Source organism: Pseudopodoces humilis, chromosome 15, assembly GCF_049639895.1.
Source record: "Pseudopodoces humilis isolate 2021_Gansu_Grassland_sample_001 chromosome 15, ASM4963989v1, whole genome shotgun sequence".
Classification (NCBI taxonomy): Eukaryota; Metazoa; Chordata; class Aves; order Passeriformes; family Paridae; genus Pseudopodoces; species Pseudopodoces humilis.
Genome location: NC_142214.1, coordinates 19,592,269 through 19,610,630, shown reverse-complemented (window position 1 = coordinate 19,610,630; position 18,362 = coordinate 19,592,269). Strand labels below are relative to the sequence as shown.

General features: G+C 52.0%; 3 protein-coding genes across 4 annotated transcripts; 1 reads left to right on the top strand and 2 right to left on the bottom strand.

The window, feature by feature from the left end:
• Positions 1 to 296: 296 nt before the first annotated feature.
• NSDHL (NAD(P) dependent 3-beta-hydroxysteroid dehydrogenase NSDHL) lies at positions 297 to 8,767 on the bottom strand. 2 transcript variants are annotated; one of them, XM_005527375.3, is made up of 8 exons: positions 8,702 to 8,767; positions 8,067 to 8,117; positions 5,805 to 5,966; positions 5,000 to 5,146; positions 3,884 to 4,012; positions 2,440 to 2,582; positions 1,754 to 1,856; positions 297 to 1,203 (listed from the first exon to the last, which is right to left on the bottom strand). In XM_005527375.3, the coding sequence occupies exons 2-8, from the start codon at positions 8,085 to 8,087 to the stop codon at positions 868 to 870; spliced, it is 1,041 nt and encodes a 346-aa protein (XP_005527432.2). In that variant the 5' UTR covers positions 8,088 to 8,117; positions 8,702 to 8,767; the 3' UTR covers positions 297 to 867. The 2 variants fall into 2 exon arrangements, with proteins under 2 accessions (XP_005527432.2, XP_014112009.2); XM_014256534.2 differs by lacking the exon at positions 8,702 to 8,767 and adding an exon at positions 8,577 to 8,605.
• A 272-nt stretch (positions 8,768 to 9,039) lies between these two features.
• On the top strand, positions 9,040 to 12,129 carry LOC102100678 (centrin-2). Its single transcript, XM_005527374.3, has 5 exons — positions 9,040 to 9,089; positions 9,338 to 9,496; positions 10,210 to 10,338; positions 10,918 to 11,055; positions 11,402 to 12,129. The coding sequence occupies exons 1-5, from the start codon at positions 9,042 to 9,044 to the stop codon at positions 11,489 to 11,491; spliced, it is 564 nt and encodes a 187-aa protein (XP_005527431.2). The 5' UTR covers positions 9,040 to 9,041; the 3' UTR covers positions 11,492 to 12,129.
• Positions 12,130 to 12,812: 683 nt separating this feature from the next.
• Positions 12,813 to 17,060, bottom strand: LOC102101042 (putative glutamine amidotransferase-like class 1 domain-containing protein 3B, mitochondrial). The gene is made up of 4 exons (XM_005527376.3): positions 16,927 to 17,060; positions 14,947 to 15,118; positions 14,528 to 14,729; positions 12,813 to 13,547 (listed from the first exon to the last, which is right to left on the bottom strand). Exons 1-4 carry the CDS (start codon positions 17,032 to 17,034, stop codon positions 13,355 to 13,357), a joined length of 675 nt encoding a protein of 224 aa, XP_005527433.1. The 5' UTR covers positions 17,035 to 17,060; the 3' UTR covers positions 12,813 to 13,354.
• Between the last annotated feature and the right edge of the window lie 1,302 nt (positions 17,061 to 18,362).

Here is an 18,362-nt window from a genome sequence, read left to right as displayed (position 1 = left end):
ACAGGAAATAGCTCGGGGACCATTGCTTTGTATCCGTTTCCTTGTGGAAAAGAGGTTTTTTCATGGACAGAGTGGTGAGAGCACCAAAAATCCCCGTGAGCAGCACTGACAGGGCAGGGAGGAGCAGCCTGGATCTTCCCAGCACCGCAGATCTTGTGGGAGGGGAGCTGTGGTGAAACAGTGCTGGGGCTGCTCCCAAAGATCTCTGCCCCTAAAAGGGAAAGTTAAAAAAAAGGGAAATTAAAATCCTGTTTGTGCTGAGAGAGGGATCTGTGCTGAGACACGGGACACAGAGCTGGGAAGTCACCCCTGTGTGATTTATTTGGGCTCTTCTGGACCAGAAATCAATCCTGCATGGACAAAGGAATCCTTATGGGTTCCTTCTGCTGCCTCAGGGAGAAGCCAAATCACCCCCTGATCGTGGAGGGAGATCAGAAGAGCTGCAATGATTTCAGAGATGGTGGCAGAACCCCTTTGTGGCACGGGAGAGCAAAGGCAAGGCCCAGAGGGGAGCCATGGGAAGTGTTTGTGACCCAGCAGCTCCGGGAAGGGGTGGCTGCTGTCACCAGAGCAACAAAACACGGCCGAGGGTGGAGGGAGGGGAGCAGGAATGCTGGTGTGCTTGCTTGGGATTGAAGAGGGCACAGCAGGGTGTTTATTCACAGCCCAGAGAGCCCAGCAGCTCTTCCCAAACAACAAGTCACATCCAAGAAACGAACTGTCAGCACAGCTCCCACACCGGGGGAACGGCGAGGAGGAGCAGAAACCTCAGGAAAACTCCTTGTTCCTGGGAATTGGTGATGTCTGCTCCACGTGAAGCTGCCAGGAATGATGGAAATCAGGTAGGGGGGGCTCCAGGCAGGGCTGTCAGGCCCTGGGCCGGCGCAGGTCGGGGTAGCTCTGCACAGTCCTGGCAATGGCCTCGTCCAGGCTGACCACGGGGCTGTAGCCCATGGCCCTCTTGGCCCTCTCACAGCTGTAGTAGTGGAAGGTCCCAGCCAGGGCCACCCTCATGGGCGTGAAGGTGGCCTTGATGGTCACCAGGGGCCTGAGCAGGCCCAGCAGCAGGGCCAGCAGCAGGGCCAGGTAATAGGCCAGCCAGTAGGGAATGTGGTACTTGGGAGGGTCGTAGTCCAGGCCGGTCAGGATCCGGGACATGAACGTCCAGAAGGGAATTGGCTCATCGTTGGTGATGTGGAAGGCCTGGAAGGGAGGGAGAGGAGAAGCCAGGGGTTAAAACCGTGGTGGGTCTGCCAGGTTTGGCTCTGAGCTGGCCTCTCTCCTGCTCATGCTGAGGACATGACCCCCCTGACCTGGGCCAGAGCACGTTGTCCTGACAAACTGCTTTGCACTGCCCACCTCTGTGTGAAGAGGGGGGAATCCCCGCTTTTCCAAGGAAATCAGCACTCCAGAGGCCAGGATTCCTCATAAATGTCAACCCAACTGGCTGCCACAGCCAGGTTAAAACACCCCAGCGTGCCCAGAGCGCGGCAGGACCAGGGGAAGTTCCTCCTGTTCTGAACTGTGTCCCAAAAGCTTCTGTGATTCCATGTGTGCCTCCCAGCTCTGCCTGGATCACCCTTCACAAGGGGTTTTAGAGCAGGGAATTCCAGGATATCCATCCAGCCCAGCTGGCTGCACACAAAGCTCACCACAGATGGAAAACCTGCAGGATGGATGTCCAGGACACCCAGGAATCAGCACAGATCCCACAGCAGAGGTTGGGGATCCCTTCCCTCCCCTCCTTCCTCACCTTCCCACACAGGGGAGAGCCTTTGTGCAGCTTTTCTGCAGCCAGGATGTGCCCGTGCACCACGTTCTCCACGTAGGTGAAATCCACCAGGTTCTTTCCATCCCTGCACACAGAAAAAGGAATTTAGCCCCCAGGTGAGCTGGGCTGAAAATCTGCTCGTGGCAAAAGGAAAGGCTTCCACCAGGATAAATTCATCCCAGGCTTCCCCTTCTCCCACGCTCTGGTGCTGCAGTTTCAGGCCACACTTTTAGTATTTCATATTTAACAGGGATTTTGGGTTATTTCAGGCCACACTTTTAGTATTTCATATTTAACAGGGATTTTGGGTTATTTCAGGCCACACTTTTAGTATTTCATATTTACTAGGGATTTTAATTGCCAGAACCTCAATTTATACCACAAGTGGTATAAATTAACAGCAAGTAACCTGAGCTGTGTCACATTAATGGCACAGCCCTTTAACAGCTCAAGCCATGCCAGCTTTCCTCATGGATATTCCTTTGGCATTGTGGACACGTGGCAGGGAATGAACCCCTAACACAGGATTTTTAAGGAAAGAAAAAACAACTGGAAAGTGAAAAATAAAAGAAACAACACAACTGATTTCCTTTTGTTCCCTTCCCAAAGGGCTTTGCAGATCCAGCATGGATTTTGCCCCAGCTCTGAAATGCCTGGGCCTTGCTCACCCAATGATGAACTTCATTTTGCCACTCCTGGCTGCCTGGATGAGGATGGGAACCAGCTGAGGGTCTCTGGGACCAAATATTCCATGGGGACGGATGGCAGTGGTGAAGAAGTTGTTGTCTGGGTCGTTTGCACTCAGCACCTCCTGCAGGGAAAGGGGAGAAGAAAAGTCAAGAAGGAAAACAGAGCTCAGCAATGCAGCCCCACGCCCAGCACTGGGGGCTCCCCATCTCCTTGGGAAGGAACCTGTGGAAGAATTATTATCCCCTCCTGTCTTTCCAAATGATCCTTCCTTTGTTCCCATCTCTTTTCCCAGTTCTCCTTGATAAGAAAACCAGACAAAACCCGGTTTATATGGTAGAGCACTTAACGAATTGACAAAGGAAGGGAAGGCTTTGCTTCTCTTGTTTATCACCCCAGAAGCCAGAGGAGCTCTCCAAGCTCCCTCACTCCGTGAACTCTGTGCACAAGCTGGAGCAAAGGAGAACACTCAGGAATTCCATTTCTGTCCCTCCCAGCAGCCACTGCCACCCCAGCCCTGTCCCCATCTCCCTGGAGCTCCAGCAGCACATCCAGCAGCTCTGGAGCAGGTTTCATTCTCCTGGCAGCTCCTAAGCAACGTGTTCTCCTCATTTCCAGCAGCTGCTGGAATTTCTGTGGAGGAGGCACAGACAAAATGCTTTCAGCTTCCCCCAAAACAAAGCCATCATCACCAGCACTGGGGCTACCCCTGATTGCTGCTCCTCAGCTCCCCCTTCATCAGTTGCTGCAAAGTGCTGGTGAAGGAACAGATGTTTTCACAATTAAGATTAATTAAGCTCTTGTGGAGGAAATTCCTTCCAGGCTCTCACACTTGTCAGCATCAAGTGTGGAAGGAAATCTCAATTCTTTTTGGCACAAAAAAGCAGAGATTCTGAAATGCAAGCCATGGAAAAAGGCTCAAAAAAAAGGTCTGTTGCTTTTGATGACAACATTGTTATCCCATATTTAAACCACAGATGCTGCAGCAGAAAGAACACGAGGAGAGCAGATACTGGTGGTGTGCAGGGGTCCAAAGCTGTGAACACTCAGATGTTTGGAGATCTTTCTTAGCATTCGTATTTTCAGTAATGGCCTGTGCCCCTTAGCTCAGGACACATTCCCAGCTCCTTTCCTCCTTCCTCAGTGCCTTTTTCACATTCCCAACTCTAAATTCAGGCTGAAAATCAGGAAAAGAAGCAGGGAAGACAGAAACCTCCCCTGACTGCTGCTAAACCAAAGCTGTGGCAGGTAAGAGCTGGGATTATCCCGTGGCTCTTCCCTGGCAGGGACACCTGTGGCAGTCCTGGAGCCACCTCTGCAGGGCTTCACTCAACCTCCGTGGCAATTCATGCCACAGCTTGATTTTATTCTCTTTTTATTAAGTGGATACATCAAAAAAATAACAATTCAACCGTTGGCAAATACCTTCTCCTGCAGGATCTTGGTCTCTGTGTAGTAATCAATAGGTTTCTGTGCATAGGGGAGATCTTCTGAGCCATTTTTTATGTCTGTGCCCTCAAAAACTACACTGGCACTGCTGGTCAACACCAATTTCTGCAAGAGATGGGGGAGAAAACAGCTCTTTAAAGCCTAAAACAGAAAGGTCATTATTTACAAAGGCTGAGTAAAGATAATAATGATAATAATAATATTTAACCAACTGATCCTACAGAAAATAACCCCAGTCTAACAGAAGATGAATAGAAATTGCAGGTAAGTGAACTCTCCTTTTTTAATCCATTCTGTCCCATCATTTAATTCTAACTAAAGGAGATGAAAACATTCCAACAAACACCCAAGGCAGTCAATCCAGGGGAAACATCTCCAGGAAAATCAGAGGCTTGGAACACTTAACACACACCCAGGGGTTTTAAAGAAAGATTTGCTCATCTTGGATCACAGTGGATTAAAAAACAACAAAAAAGAAACCTCGGATGTTTTTGTTTGGTGATTTAAATGAAATTAATCTAATAAATAAATTTAAAATAAATGAAACAAACTATTTTAAATGAAAACTTAGGGGATAGCAAAGTCATTTAAGGAGAAAATTCAGTCTCCAATTCCAGGCTGGCTTCCTCAGGCTCTTCCTTTTGCGGGCAATCGACTTTCTAAAGCAAATGACACTGAGATTATGGCACAGGTGTGTTCCTCCTCATTCCATGGTGAGGAATTCATGGAGGGAACAGGTGCCATGAATATTCCCACTGCTGGAAAAGCCATCTCTGGGGCTGTCCCTTAAGAAAGCAGGAAAAGAGCCACTTGTGAGGTGTTGCTCTCCCAGGGTGACTCCCAGGTAGGAGATTTTGATGGATGTTTTCCCATCACAGTGTGGTTTTCTGTGGTAAACAGGGAGTTTACTCTAAGCAGGAGACCCACACAGCCTCTCTCCCACTGGTTTTGATGGAATAAGTGGGAATTGAGTATCTCACAGCCCTTTGTCCCCCTCTCAAGCGAGGCTGACGCTGGTCTGTGATGCAAAAGGCCTGGCATGTTACAAAGTCCAGCAGCCCCTCCCGGTCTCCAGGGCTTTTCCAGCTTTACCTGCACTCCAGCTTCTTTGCAGGCTTCAATGACTGCCTTGGTTCCCATAAAATTCACCTTGTAGAACAGCTCCCTGTTGTCACTGGCAGGGGCTGGTGATGCACAGTGGAACACCACGGACACTCCTTGCAGGGCTGGCAGCAGAGCCTGCAGGAAAGCAGGGGGGAGATGGGAATGGAGCCACAGCCACGGTGGAAAACCAGGAAAAAATAACAGCAGGGAAATGAAACAGCTTTCTTTCATGGAAACAGCAGCATTTCATGTTCCCTTCATAAAGTTGGGCAGCTGGAATGGGATTAGCATCCAGGATCCCCACTATGTCCCGTCCCCACCACACTGCACATCCTCTCTTCTCCCCAGAGAAATCCTGGGAGCTTCCCCAGAGCTGGAGGCTGAGCTCCCTGCAATTCCCTGGAGCAGGTACAAGGCTCAGGACTACCTGGGGCTGGGACATTGAGGAAGCAGCAGGTTTAAAGTTCCCCATGGCGCTGGCTGAGTGCAGGTGACTGTCCCCAAGTCACCTCCCACTCATCCCTCCCTGACTGTTGGGAATACAGATTGTGCCATTCTCACAGAGCTGAGGAGGGCTGGGAGAGCCCCCTGCAATTAGCCCAGGGACTGTAATTACCCTGTGAGTGCCAGCTAACAGTAATGCAAAGCACCAGCCACAAGCCAGCCCTGCTCTTTCCCACTCTCAGCACAAGGCAGGCACTGATCTGTGAGCACAGACTCCAGATCTGTTTCCTTCAGAGGAAAAAAGTGCAAGGCCTGCATTTGCCTGGTACCTGCCCCAGCCCTTCCTCACCTCCTTGTCACACAGGTCCCCCAGGAAGAAGGTCACCTGCTCACTCTCAAACCTCTGCTGGATGTCGAAGACGTTGACGCTGTAGCCCTTGGCCAGCAGCTGCTCCACCAGGTGCTGGCCCAGGAAGCCCGAGCCCCCGATGACAGTGCAGGTCCTGGCAGCCTGCAGGGACAGGGACAGACACACAGACACGCTGAGCCCAGCTCCCCCCAGGGAGCCACAGCAACCCAGATCCGGGCATCAGAGCTCTGGGCTGGCACAGGGAGGGACTGTGGAAGGATTCTGCCTCGTGCTCACAACCCAGAGGCTCAGGGAGGAGGGAAGAAAAAGAAGATTGGCCCCCGTGGACTCTGCAAAGCCAGACTTTGAAGGGAGCTGCATGAAAGATGGAGAGAGATGATTTACCAGAGCATGGAGAGGCAGGACTCAGGGAGCAGCTTCCCACTGCCAGAGGGCAGGGATGGATGGAATATTGGGGTATTGGGAAGGAATTGCTCCCTGGCAGGGTGGGCAGGCCCTGGCACAGGTGCCCAGAGCAGCTGGGGCTGCCCCTGGATCCCTGGCAGTGCCCAAGGCCAGGCTGGATGGGGCTGGGAGCAGCCTGGGACAGTGGGAGGTGTCCCTGCCATGGCAGGGGGTGAAACTGGACAAGCTTTAAGATCCCTCCCAAGCCAGACCAGTCTGGGATTCTGGGATGATTCTGGGATGATTCTGGGATGATTCTGGGATTTGCTTCAGCCTCCTGGCACAGCTAATTCAGAACATTAAAACCATCACCATTACCAGTACCCGTGACACTCAGAGCCAAGAAAACAACCAGGTAAAGGCAGGGGCTGTCCTTTTGAGCCATTAGTTCCTCCTTTCTTTTTCTTCGAGCTTTGCAAACCAATGATTGGAGTCACTAATTAACAGAGTTCAGTCTGGCCACTCCTCCGACTGGACTGAGACCAAAGACCTGACTGCCAGCACAGAACGTCCAGGCCCTGAGTCTGAGGGAACTCTCACACAAAGAATGCTCTGTGCTGGCTGGGAAGAGTTTTACTCCTGGTTGTAACACAACCCCCACCTCTGCAGGGATCTCTGAGGGAGCCTGAACCCCCTGGAGCCACACAAAGCCAAGGATTGTTCCCAACTCTTTAAGGGACACATCCTTAAGCAAAGGTTCTGCTGCCAAGTGTTGGGTGATCCACGAGAGAAATTGGAGGAGTTCCCTGAGTTACATCAAAGCTGAACCCCTTATTTGGGATGGGCCACGCAAAGGAGAGTCTGATCAGGGTGAGGAGCAGCTGGGGAGGGGTTCAGCCTGGGGAAAAGGAGGATCAGGGGGAATTTCTGGCTCTGCACAACTCCCTGAAAAGAGGGGACAGCCAGGGGGGTTGGGATTTCTCCAGGGAACAGGGACAGGAGGAGAGGGAACGGCCTCAGGCTGGGCCAGGGGAGCTCAGGGTGGATATTGGGGATATTTCTCCACTGAAAGAGAGGCCAAGCCTTGGAAGGGGCTGGCCAGGGAGGTTTGGAGTCCCCATGCCTGGAAGTGCTCAGAAGGGAGCAGCTGTGGCATTTTGGGATGTGATCTAGAGAAGGTGAGGGGATTCAGTCAGAGGGGCTGCTGAGGAGACAGGAAATGTTTCAGCTTCCCCTCAAAGGCAGCCACTCCCTTCCACTGACATTTCCCTTTTCCCTGTACCCTTTCCCATTGGCTCCCTTCCACCCCACACCATTTTGGCATTCCCTGATCCCCGTGCACTCTCCAGGAACCAAGAGCATCCAAACTGCTCGGAGATGTGCTTGAAGTGTTTTATTGCAGCAGAATGCTGCCCTCTGCCTCTGAACCCCAGAGCACTGCAGAGGCTCCAAAGCAATCCCAGAATCCCAGACTGCTTTGGGTTGAGAGGGATTTTAAAGCTCATTTTATTCCATGGGCAGGGACACCTTCCCCTGTCCCAGGTTGCTATTCCAGCCTGGCCTTGGACACTCCCAGGGATCCAGGGGCAGCCACAGTTAGACATAATTTTATTATAAACTCTCTATAATTTGATATTGAACAGTATAATATTTATGGCAAGCCAAGCTAGATGCCTATATTGATTTTAAGGTTTGAATTCAACCTATCCAAAATAGCTTGGAAAATCATGTTTTCTCCCCAGAATTATCATTAATGCAGGAACAGCCTCGTGTCTTTCCCAGGGATGTGGAGAATGTTTATGAACTTGTTTCTGCAAGACAAAACTTCCCAAAGCACCATTTGAGGCCCCAACTCACCGATCTGAGACGTGTGGCCATGGCTTGGGTGAGGCACTGTCCACCAGAATCCTTGAGAAAAGGGAGAACCTTCTTTTATTCCCAATAAAACAACACATTTCTAGTTACAGAAATCAAGGTTTGAAGCCATTATGCTGATGAGGGATGAAGAGATGGAGTTAATTCTCCCTGTTCTTCCAAACTAAACCATCAACTGCAGGTGCTGGCCTGGCTCTTTGGTACTGATTTTTCTGAAACCCCTTTGAAATTGCAAGGAAAAAGCCAAGAAGAGGCGGGATTTATCCGAGCTGGTTTAAATCAGGGGCACAGCATGTTCCTCCTGCAGCTGTTCCCTCTTCCACTCCCCTATCCCTCAGCACCTCATCCCTCTCCAAAATACACTTTAGGAACTGCTGCACCTCCAGTTCCCCCCCAGCCCTTTCAGCCCCATCCCAGAGCCCCCCACCCTTTTCCCCACGGCCTTTAGGGCCTCACCCGCAGCCCCCAGGACCCTCCGCACGGCCCCAGCACCTTCTGCCCTGCTCCCAGCGCGTTTCCACAGCCCCCAGCTCCTGCCCCGCATTCCCCCAGGCCCTTCCTCACGGAGCCCAGGCCTTGTCCCACCGCCCCAGCCCGATCCCCGCAGTTCCCAGCACCTTCTCCCGGCTGCCAGGACCTTCCCGGACCCCTCTCACCGCCGCCCCTCAGGGAGCCCAGACCACGCCCCGGACACGCCCCCTGGCTGCGTTTTCACCAATCATCGCCGCGCTTTCCCGCCAGACCACGCCCACTCATCCCCTTCCCGCCTCTTTCCCTGGGGCGAGCATCGCGCCAGAGCGCTCCCCCTCGCTGATTGGTCCAACCCCTCTCTCCACTCCGACCAATCGCCGCAGGAAGGAGGAGCCTCTCCCACGCGCTCATTCACCTTTGCCTCCGCCGTCACGCCGGCCAATAGGAGCGCGCGTTGCCATAGCAGCGGCGTGGGGGCGACAGCCAATGGGAGGGCTCGATATTGGGGCTGGCAGGCGTGAGGCCGGCGGGATGGTGAGGGCGGCCGTGAGGGGCCGTGAGGGGGCTCAGGAGCGGTCAGGGGCCGGTGAGGGCACTGAGGGGGCTGAGGACACTCAGAAGCTGGGAGGGGGCTCAGGGGCAGTGGTGGGGGCTCATGGCAGTGATGGGCTCGGGGCAGGGAGGGGGCTCAGGGGCTGTGAGGGGGGCTCAGGGCATGGAGGGCGCTGAGCCCCCCGCGTCCCCCGTTCCCCCCGCCCTGACCCCCGCTGTACCGTGCCGAGGCCTCCGGCTATAAGAAGCCGTCGCTGGCAGCCGCGGCGCAGAGGAAGAAGGCGAATCCCAAGCTGGAGCTGCCGGAGGAGCAGCAGCGGGAGATCCGCGAGGCCTTCGAGCTCTTCGACACCGACGGCAGCGGCAGCATCGATGTCAAGGAGCTGAAGGTCGGGGTTTCCCTGCGGCTGGAAGTCACTGAGTTTATAAAGGAGCAGGGCCGTGAATGCTAAAATAACCGCAAAAAGCACAGGAGTTGCCTGGGTTTACCCCTCCTTCCTCCAGCGGAAAACCTGCTGGGCAAAAAGCACCGTTTCCTCTTTATTTGCAGCTCTTTACTGCTCTTATCCAGTGTGTTTAGGGCCAGGCTGCCCAAAACTCATGTGCTTTCTGTCCCAACTCCTCCTCTGTTCATAAAACATTGAAAAAAAGGGATTGTGCACATTAAAAGGTGTGTGTGGGAGTTTCCCCTCTTGTTGAGGATTTAATGCTTCTTCATCATCATCATCATCATTATTATTATTATTATTATTATTATTATTATTGTTGTTGTTGTTGTTGTTGCTGTTATCTGGCCCTTTAGCAAAGGAGGAAAATGTTTTCCCAACAAGAATTTTATCACCAGAATGAAAAATAAACTTGTTTCAATTCCCTGTGGTTGACCAGTTCAAGGTGGGGAAAATGTAGGAAATTCCTGGATTAGCTGAGGGATAATTCCAGAAGAGGAATTGCATCCTGATGTGAGTGCAGAGCAGCCTCACTGTCAGCCTGCCCCTGTTCTCCAGGAGACGTGGAATTTTTAGCAGAAAATTCACTTTTCCCCCCTTTCCTGTGGTTTTTGGTGCTGATTTTGTTGAATTGCTAACTGATTTTGTCCTTCCAGGTGGCCATGAGGGCCCTGGGGTTTGAACCTAAGAAAGAAGAGATCAAGAAAATGATCTCAGACATTGATAAGGACGGGACAGGAAAAATCAGCTTCAGTGACTTCCTGGCAGTGATGTCACAGAAAATGGTATGGATGTTTTACAGCTCCAGACAAAGGGAATTTTGAAGTTGGATAAGGAGTCTTTATCTCCTTTTGGCTTTGGAGGGAGGTTAAAGCACAATTTTAATTATTTTAATCTTAAGAATTAAATGTACAAAAGTTGGGGTAATCCCTTTCCTGGATTCTCTCATTTTTCAGGGAAAAATTAAAATCATTAACAGGCTTCTTTAACAACCAGAGGTGATTTTTGTGTTGGAAAAAAGGGAAAAAAGTTCTTCTCACAGATGGAAAACCAGCTCATTTATAAATTCTAATTTACAGATTAAAGCTCTGGTTTGAAAAAAATCTTTTCAAAACTCAGATATTTAATAGCAGAAGATCCTGACAGTGAAATCCCAGAGATATCTGCCTGGCAAGGACAGAAAAAAAATCCCTGGAATTCTGGTTGTGTCTCTGTCTCCTTTCATCTTTTAGGTGTAATTCCTGCTGGCTGGGCTCCTTTATTTGTTCCCAAGGGTTTCTCAGTCTATCAGATCTTTTATAACTTTATTTTAAGCATCACCTACACCACAGTTTTTACCCTAAACTCGTTCTTTCTTCCTTAAGGCCGAAAAAGATTCCAAAGAGGAGATTCTCAAAGCTTTCAAACTCTTTGATGATGATGAAACTGGAAAAATCTCTTTCAAAAACCTCAAACGTGTGGCCAAAGAACTGGGGGAGAACCTCACAGACGAAGAGCTGCAGGTTTGGACCTGGTGGTTTTGGGATCTCTGTGCTGGAGCTGGTAGGAAGGGAGGGATTTCTGGAATCTGTGGGTTTTGAGCTCAAGGATGGGTTGTGGGTGTAGGAATGGGATCATCCCGTTCTGAGGAGCAGCAGTGCTCTGCAGGACTCTGCTCCAAGCACTTTGGACTTTTCCTATCGGATTTCCTGGTCAGATTTCTCTATAAATACACCCAGCAGAACAGATTTCAGGAAATCAACCAACACTCCCCCCTCCAGTACAGCTAAAGAGTGGCTGGAGTTCTGCATGAATCCAGTAATTCCCAATAAAACCCACACCTGACTGCTGGCCCCAAATCTCTTGCAGGAGATGATTGACGAGGCAGATCGGGATGGGGATGGGGAAGTGAGCGAGCAGGAATTCCTGAGGATCATGAAGAAGACCAGCCTTTACTGAAGCCCAGTGGGATTTATTCCTTGGCACTCATTCCTCCCTTGCTTTTGTAGTGTCTCGATTCCTTTGGAGGCAGCAGGAAAACACAGGTCACTTCTGTTTGAAGTTTTTTGTGGGGGATTTTTTTTTGGTTGGAAGTTTTAAAGGTGTTTGGGAGCAGTTTGCACCACCCTGTTTACAGGCAGCAACGTGGTTGCTGGTTATGATGTTTACACTGCTTTAAATACACAAATCACAGTTTTGGGACCAAATTCTGACTGAACAAATGGGTCCAAATGATTCCAGTTTGGTAAAGAGATGACTCAAACCAGAGATTGTCAATCTGTTGATCAGTGTAAATCTATTTTGGGTTTATGTCTTGGTTTGGGCCCTACAATGAACTCTTTCTATGACATATTTGCAGGGACCAACTTTTCAGAACCTGTTTTATGGGGATCAACCCTTCCCCCCCTTTTTTGGGACATTCTTTAAACTCAAAGTAAAAATAAACTGCTGCAATTTACCTTGTGTTCAGTTCACATGGCTAAAGAAATCGTAGCAGAAGGAAATTTCCAGTGCTGCTGCCGAGACCTCTGTGCTTGCAGGAATGTTCAGAGGCTGCAGATGGGATTGGATTTCTAATAAAGTCTTATTTTAAGCCATCAGAGTTGTGGAAAGAGTTTTTTAAGCCCCACTTTGCCAAAAACAGATGTGGCCAGGCTGGAGAGGATTCCAGAGGAAGGCCACAAAGATGGGAAGCTCCCATGTGAGGAAAGGCTGAGAGAACTGAGCTCGTTCAGCCTTGGGAAACTCGGATTTAGAGGAGATCTCATCACCATGTTTGGTATTTGAAGGGTGGCTGTAAAGGGGGACGAAAATCCCTTTTTATGAGGAATTATGGAAAGGACAAGGGATAATCTGCATTATTCCTGGGAGGATCCTGAATGGGCACCAGAGCAGAGTTTTTCACCATGAGAAATCAGCTGTTGGAAGTGGTGGATTCCCCAGGTTTGGACATTTGGGATCCATCAGGACAGGCTGCTGGGACAGCATTTTTACCGAGAAAGGTTGGACCAGGTGAGCCTTGAGCTCCTTCCAACCTGGAATTCTCTGGTTCTGTTAATGCAGGAGGAGAGTTTCACCTCTTGCCACCAGAGCTGGCCGGTGACGCGGGGCTGCTCCTGCTCTCACCAGTGTCACGTTCCTGCTCCAGTCTGGGCTCTCTCCACTCCCAGCAAAACGAGGGGAGCTGTGCTGGGCATTTCCTCCTGGATCATTTTCCCAACTGCCCCAGAGCTTGTGCTGATCCAGAGGGAACGGCAGAGATGGAGGCAGAGCTCAGAACTCAGTAGAAGCATCAGGTTTTATTTGGTAGCAGGAGTGGGTTCCTTCCTTTGGCCACAATTCACCGAGGGAGGGGCTGGGGAGCAGCTGAACCTGAGCTCTGTGGGAGCCTGGCCTCGAGCTGAGGGAGGGCAGGGATAGGTGGAATATTGGGATGGAATTCCTCCCTGGCAGGGTGGGCAGGCCCTGGCACAGGTACCCAGAGAAGCTGTGGTTGCCCCTGGACCCCTGGAAGTGTCCCAGGCCAGCTTGGAGCACCCGGGGATAGGGGAAGATGTCCCTGCCCACGGGAGGAGATTGGAACAAGATGAGCTTTAAGGTCCCTCCCAACCCAAACCATTCCATGATCCCATGATCCCATGATCCCATGATCCCATGCCAGCTCCCACCAATGGGTGATGTGCCCTCAGCAGAACACAACTTCTGCAAGGCTCTCCCTCCTCAGCAGCCACCAGAGGTGTGGGGACAGAGCTGCTGGCTGTCCCTTTCCCTGCTGCCGTGGGAAGGATGTCATCCACAGAGGAGCCGCGTGCCTGGGGGAGTTCAGGCCAGCCTGAGCACTTCCCGCACCATTTTCCCGATGCCGTCGTGGACGTCGTGGATGGGGGCGTTGCACATGAAGGCGCTGGTGCTCACCAGCCGGTTCCTGGTGTCCACGTGCACCTCGGTGACCTTGCTGTTCACGTGCCTGCAGCCCAGCTCCTTCATGGCCTCAGCTGTCTTGGCGTAAGGCCACCTGCAAGGGGAATAAAAACCTGCAGTGGGATTGGGGAAGGGCCAGAGGGAGAATTCTGTGGTCGCTGCACAAAACCTGCCCGGTAGGATCCAAATCTCTCCCTGCTCGAGGAGTTTCTCCAGGAGTAGACAACAAAAACCTCCTGCTCAAATGAGTTGCAAATCTGAGGTAAAGCCAAAATGAGACCTGGAGTTCCACTTTGGATGTTCCACTACCTAATTCCAGTACCACTCTGGTGTTGTTTATAGAGGCCTGGGATGGTTTGGGTGAAAAGGGACCGCAAAATCCATCCAGTGCCACCCCTGCCATGGCAGGGACACCTCCCACTGCCCCAGGCTGCTCCAAGAGCCCTGTCCAGCCTGGCCTGGGACACTGCCAGGGATGGAGCAGCCACAGCTGCTCTGAACGACAATTAGATTTAGGTTTGGGGTGGGTTTTTTTCACCAGCTTCCTCCAAATCAGTGAAAAAACTCCTTCCTTATAAAAGCCATTGACATTCCTCGCCTGCCCTTGGGAGAATCCAGTCACAGCTTCCCTGTGGGACTGAAGACAGTTTCAGTCCCTCCCTCTGTTAACACCCCAAGCCTTGGGTAACCATCCTGATCCTGCCTTGGATCCCCTTAACTTGGGGTCAGCAAAGGTTTTGCCTACCCTGGGAATCAGGGAGGCAAATATTGAATCTAAAACAATAAATTCCATTTAAATTAATTTAAAATAAAGTCATCAGAGTTGTGGAAACCAGTCACAGAAATGCAAATTGATCTGGTGCTACATCACTCCTCCTGCCGTGCTGAGAAATGATAAAATCAGCCTTCCAGAGTTTCTGCTTTTCCCTGTCAAGTCCCCAAAAGTGCTGGAATTGCCAAAGGCAAAGCCGAGTTCTCCGAATTAACGCTCAGCTCCTTGTGACACTTCCACCACCTGGCCAGCCCGTTGTGGGCACCCTGGCGTGGCTGTCACCCCCTCCCTGGGTCACTTACTGCTCACACTCCGTGTCGTGCCCCACGGTCACCTCGCAGCCCGGGAACATTTTGGCTGCCAGCACCGGGGAGATGCAGCAGAGCCCGATGGGTTTGCGGGCAGCGTGGAACGCCCTCAGCGCGCCCTCCACCTCCTTGGAGATGCTGCAGTTCTTGCCCTGGGTGGCCCAAGTGCTCAAGTTCTTTGCCACCCCGAAGCCACCTGAGGAAAGAGAAGCAGTTCAGGCTGGAGATTTTTACACCCAGGGCAGGGTTTTTGCCAGGTGGGTCGGATGCTTGGCAGCATTTGTCCAAGGTCAATAAAAGAATTAAAATTGGCTCTCCTTCCGAGCCCTGCTCCAGCCTGTCCACGACTCCCATGGCGTTCCAGACCTATGGAATAACTAAACTGTGGACAGGCAGACCCCACACCATCCCACCTGGAATGATGAGGGCATCCAGCCCCTTGACATCCAGCGTGGCCAGGTCCTTGACGTTGCCCCTGGCTATCCTGGCGCTTTCCACCAGGACATTGCGCTGCTCCTGCGTCGGCTGTCCCTTCACGTGGTCCACCACGTGCATCTGGGGGATGTTGGGGGCATAAACCTCGGCCTGGAGTGAGGGAAAAGGGCTGTTATCCTTCAGGAATGATGGATGGACCTGGGAATGCTGAGGGGATTTCTTGGGGAAGAGCTGGCATGGAAAAAGGAGGGAAGGGAGGAAGGAAACTTTTGGTAATTTGTGCCCAGAGCTGCTTGTCTGTGGGGCTGAAGAGTCCACCCATATCCCAATAAATCCCTCTTGCCACCCAGAGAGAGCTGCTGTCCCACCCCATCTCCCACTGGGACAGCACTTGGAGTTTCCTCTCCCCACCTGCTGTTTTCCCAAAGCCAGAGAGTTTTTCTGGAAAACCCTTCCCCTTCCTTTAGCACTTCCAAGCTCAAATGCAGAAATGAAGAGAGGAGGGTGGTGAAGAGATTTTGGGACTGCACCACCTGTGCAGTCCTGGGCCCCACAATTTAAGAAGGATTTAAGGAACACCAAGGTGTCCCGAGGAGGGCAGGGCTGGAAGGAACGTCCTGCGAAGGAGCAGCCGAGGACTTTGGAATTATCCAGGTGGGAAGACAAGGAGGTTGAGGGGCAACCTCATGGCAGCTTCCCGTGGAGAGAGAGGTGCTGAGCTCCAACTGAAAATATTCCAACTGAAATATTCCACACTGGAGGCTGCTCTGTTTCCTTAGAAAAGGAGGGATTGGGATGTGGAGTTTCCTCCACTAGAGGCCCCCTCCGATCCAGGGATGAGGGAGGGACGGGCTCCGAGAGTGCTGGGATGCGGCAGGAGGGAAGCGACTGCAGCAGCTCCGGGACAGCAAAAGGCAAAATTACCCACAGCGGAGAAAACGCCTCATCCCGACGAGCCGAACAGAGAAGGGTTGGAATGGTTCGGAATTTTGGGGGGCTGGCATAGGGCTACCTGTGTCTCTGTGCTCCGCAGAGCAATTCCCATTCCCAGGGGAGCGGCTCCCACCCAGACACGAGGGAGGTTCACATATGAGTTCGATGTTCCAGAGCCTTTCCCTCCCTCCTTTCCCAGTCCCACGGAGCGGCTCTCCCGATTTTTAGAGCAGCTGCACCATTTTAGCCCTGAAGTTTAACTCACGAACCCTGTCTGGTCTCCAGGTTGGATTGGGCTGGGGGCAGCCCGGGACGGTGGAAGGTGTCCCTGCCCAGGGCAGGGGGTGGGAATGGATCAGCTTTCCATCCTTTTCGAGTCCTTCCCAACCCCAAACCATTCTGGGATTCTCGATTTTCACTTCTACTCTGAAGGTTTTAAAAAAGTTGAATTTCGAAGAGCCCAAACTGCCTTTTAAACAGAAACAGCAGGAGAGAAAAGAAGCTGTGCAAGCCAAAAGCCGAGAGAGAGAAGGCATCCGGGAAAGTCTTTTGGAGAGTTTGGATACATCGGATACAGAGCCCAATACTCCAATCCCTTTGTACAGCCCAGCCGAGCGGGGAATTCTCCATTCCCAGAGACTCCAGGCACCGCTGCTTGGTTTTGGGGGAGTTTGTCTCGGAGAGGAGGAGAGGAGCCGGGAAAAGGAGCCGGGAAAAGGAGCCGGAGGAAGGAGACGGGGAAAGGAGACGGGGAAAGGAGCCGGGAGAAGGAGACGAGAAAGAGAGACGGGAAAAGGAGCCGGGTAAAGGAGACGGGAAAGAGAGACGAGAAAAGGAGACGGGGAAAGGAGCCGGGAGAAGGAGCCGGGAGAAGGAGACGAGAAAGAGAGACGGGAAAAGGAGACGGGTAAAGGAGACGGGAAAGAGAGACGGGAAAAGGAGCCGGAGGAAGGAGCCGGGGGAAGGAGCCGGGAAAAGGAGCCGGGGGAAGGAGCCGGGTAAAGGATGCTGCCGCTGCCTCTTACCTGAGCCCCCTCCCGGCTGAGATGCACCAGCACTGCCGAAGCCTCGTGGATCTCGCTGCCATCGAACACCCCGCAGCCAGCCAGCACCACGGCCACCCTCTTTGCCATGTTCCCTCGGGAGCAGAGCGATTCCCTGGAGAGCCCCGGGCGCTGTGAGCCCCGCTCGCTGCCCGCAGCCCTTTATAGCGCCAGCCCTTCCCCCGAGCAGGTGGGGTCGGGAGGGTTGGGCTGAATTTCTTACTGGCAACGAGGTTTTATTTCCCGTTCCTCGGGCAGGGTGTGTAAATATTATTTGTTTCCTCGACCGGCTGCTCCCTTGCAGATCTTCCTCGCAGCACCCTGTGCCCAGAGCAGCCACGGCTGACGTGCCCTGCTCACAAGAGCAGCTGTGTTTTTCCTCCTCGGCTGTTGATTTTCCACTCCAGTTCAGACTGAAGCAACCAAAACCTTTGCACAGAAGATGGTAGCGAAGGGAACCTGCCCAGAGCCAGGATTTCACCAAGTGCTCTCCCCTCTGTGCCCCATTCTTTGAACCCTGCCCGGGCTGCTTCAGGTTTTTAACACCAACGTTTCCTTTTCGGATCCTGAATGTTCCTTCCCTCAGATCCCATCTCTCAAAAAGTGGATATTTTACACTTTGCTGCGTTTTTTTGCCAGCTTTTTCACCCTGAGTTTAGAAATTAATAAAGTCATAGAGTTGGAAGGGACCCCACAATGTCCAACCCTGGCCTCAACAATCCCACCCTGTGCCTGAGAGCATCTTCCAAACACTTCTTGATCTCTGGAATAATGGGATTCTTCATCAACAGCACCATCTCTCCATTTATTTAATTCCAGGGAAGCTGGTGGAGCCCTGAGCTCTGGAGGAGCCCTGAGCTCAGCCTGGTTCAGCCCCTGGAGCTCGTTCCTCCCACCCTGGCTCTGCTCACATGGAGCTGATCCTGCTCCTCTCTGCTTCAGCCCGGCCCTGCTGAAATAACTGAGCCCTGTGTAGGCTGAGAGAACAAAAAACTCCCACAGCATGGCTGCAGGGTGTTTTTCTGGGGTTATTTATAACACACGTTCCTTGGGGCTCTGTCATTTTTGGGAGAGACGTGAAGTGCATCCTGTGGGTAATGAACTCGTGGCTTGGCAGGGTGTTCAGTCAGGGCAGGATGAGGAGGAGGCTGGCTGCTGCTGCTTGGGACTTCATTTATGGCATGTTTCTCCCCAAATGAGGGATTTCAGGCACCCAGCTGCTACCTGAACGAGCAGGAACAAGAAATGTGTGACAGAGGCCTTGCAGTCCCACTAATCCAGCCCAGGCTGTGCCTCTCAGTTACTTTTACTACCCAGAACAGGAATTAAATCGAGATAGGCATAAAAAAACCACCCAAAACCTGCTGTTTGTTTTGCTGTCTAAGGTATCCTAACTATGGTTTAGGGGTGTATTATTT

What these genes read in the sequence shown, in the direction of transcription:
- LOC102101042 (XM_005527376.3), bottom strand. Translation starts at nt 17,034, where the DNA reads ATGGCAAAGAGGGTGGCCGTGGTGCTGGCTGGCTGCGGGGTGTTCGAT. An exon ending in TCAGCCGGGAGGGGGCTCAG is followed by an intron (nt 15,119 to 16,926) that starts GTAAGAGGCAGC and finishes CCCTCACTCCAG; the next exon opens with GCCGAGGTTTATGCCCCCAA. An exon ending in GGATGCCCTCATCATTCCAG is followed by an intron (nt 14,730 to 14,946) that starts GTGGGATGGTGT and finishes CTCTTTCCTCAG; the next exon opens with GTGGCTTCGGGGTGGCAAAG.
- NSDHL (XM_005527375.3), bottom strand. Translation starts at nt 8,087, where the DNA reads ATGGCCACACGTCTCAGATCG. An exon ending in GCAAAGAAGCTGGAGTGCAG is followed by an intron (nt 4,013 to 4,999) that starts GTAAAGCTGGAA and finishes CATCTCTTGCAG; the next exon opens with AAATTGGTGTTGACCAGCAG. An exon ending in AAAATGAAGTTCATCATTGG is followed by an intron (nt 1,857 to 2,439) that starts GTGAGCAAGGCC and finishes TTCTGTGTGCAG; the next exon opens with GGATGGAAAGAACCTGGTGG.
- LOC102100678 (XM_005527374.3), top strand. Translation starts at nt 9,042, where the DNA reads ATGGGAGGGCTCGATATTGGGGCTGGCAGGCGTGAGGCCGGCGGGATG. An exon ending in TCGATGTCAAGGAGCTGAAG is followed by an intron (nt 9,497 to 10,209) that starts GTCGGGGTTTCC and finishes TTGTCCTTCCAG; the next exon opens with GTGGCCATGAGGGCCCTGGG. An exon ending in TCACAGACGAAGAGCTGCAG is followed by an intron (nt 11,056 to 11,401) that starts GTTTGGACCTGG and finishes AATCTCTTGCAG; the next exon opens with GAGATGATTGACGAGGCAGA.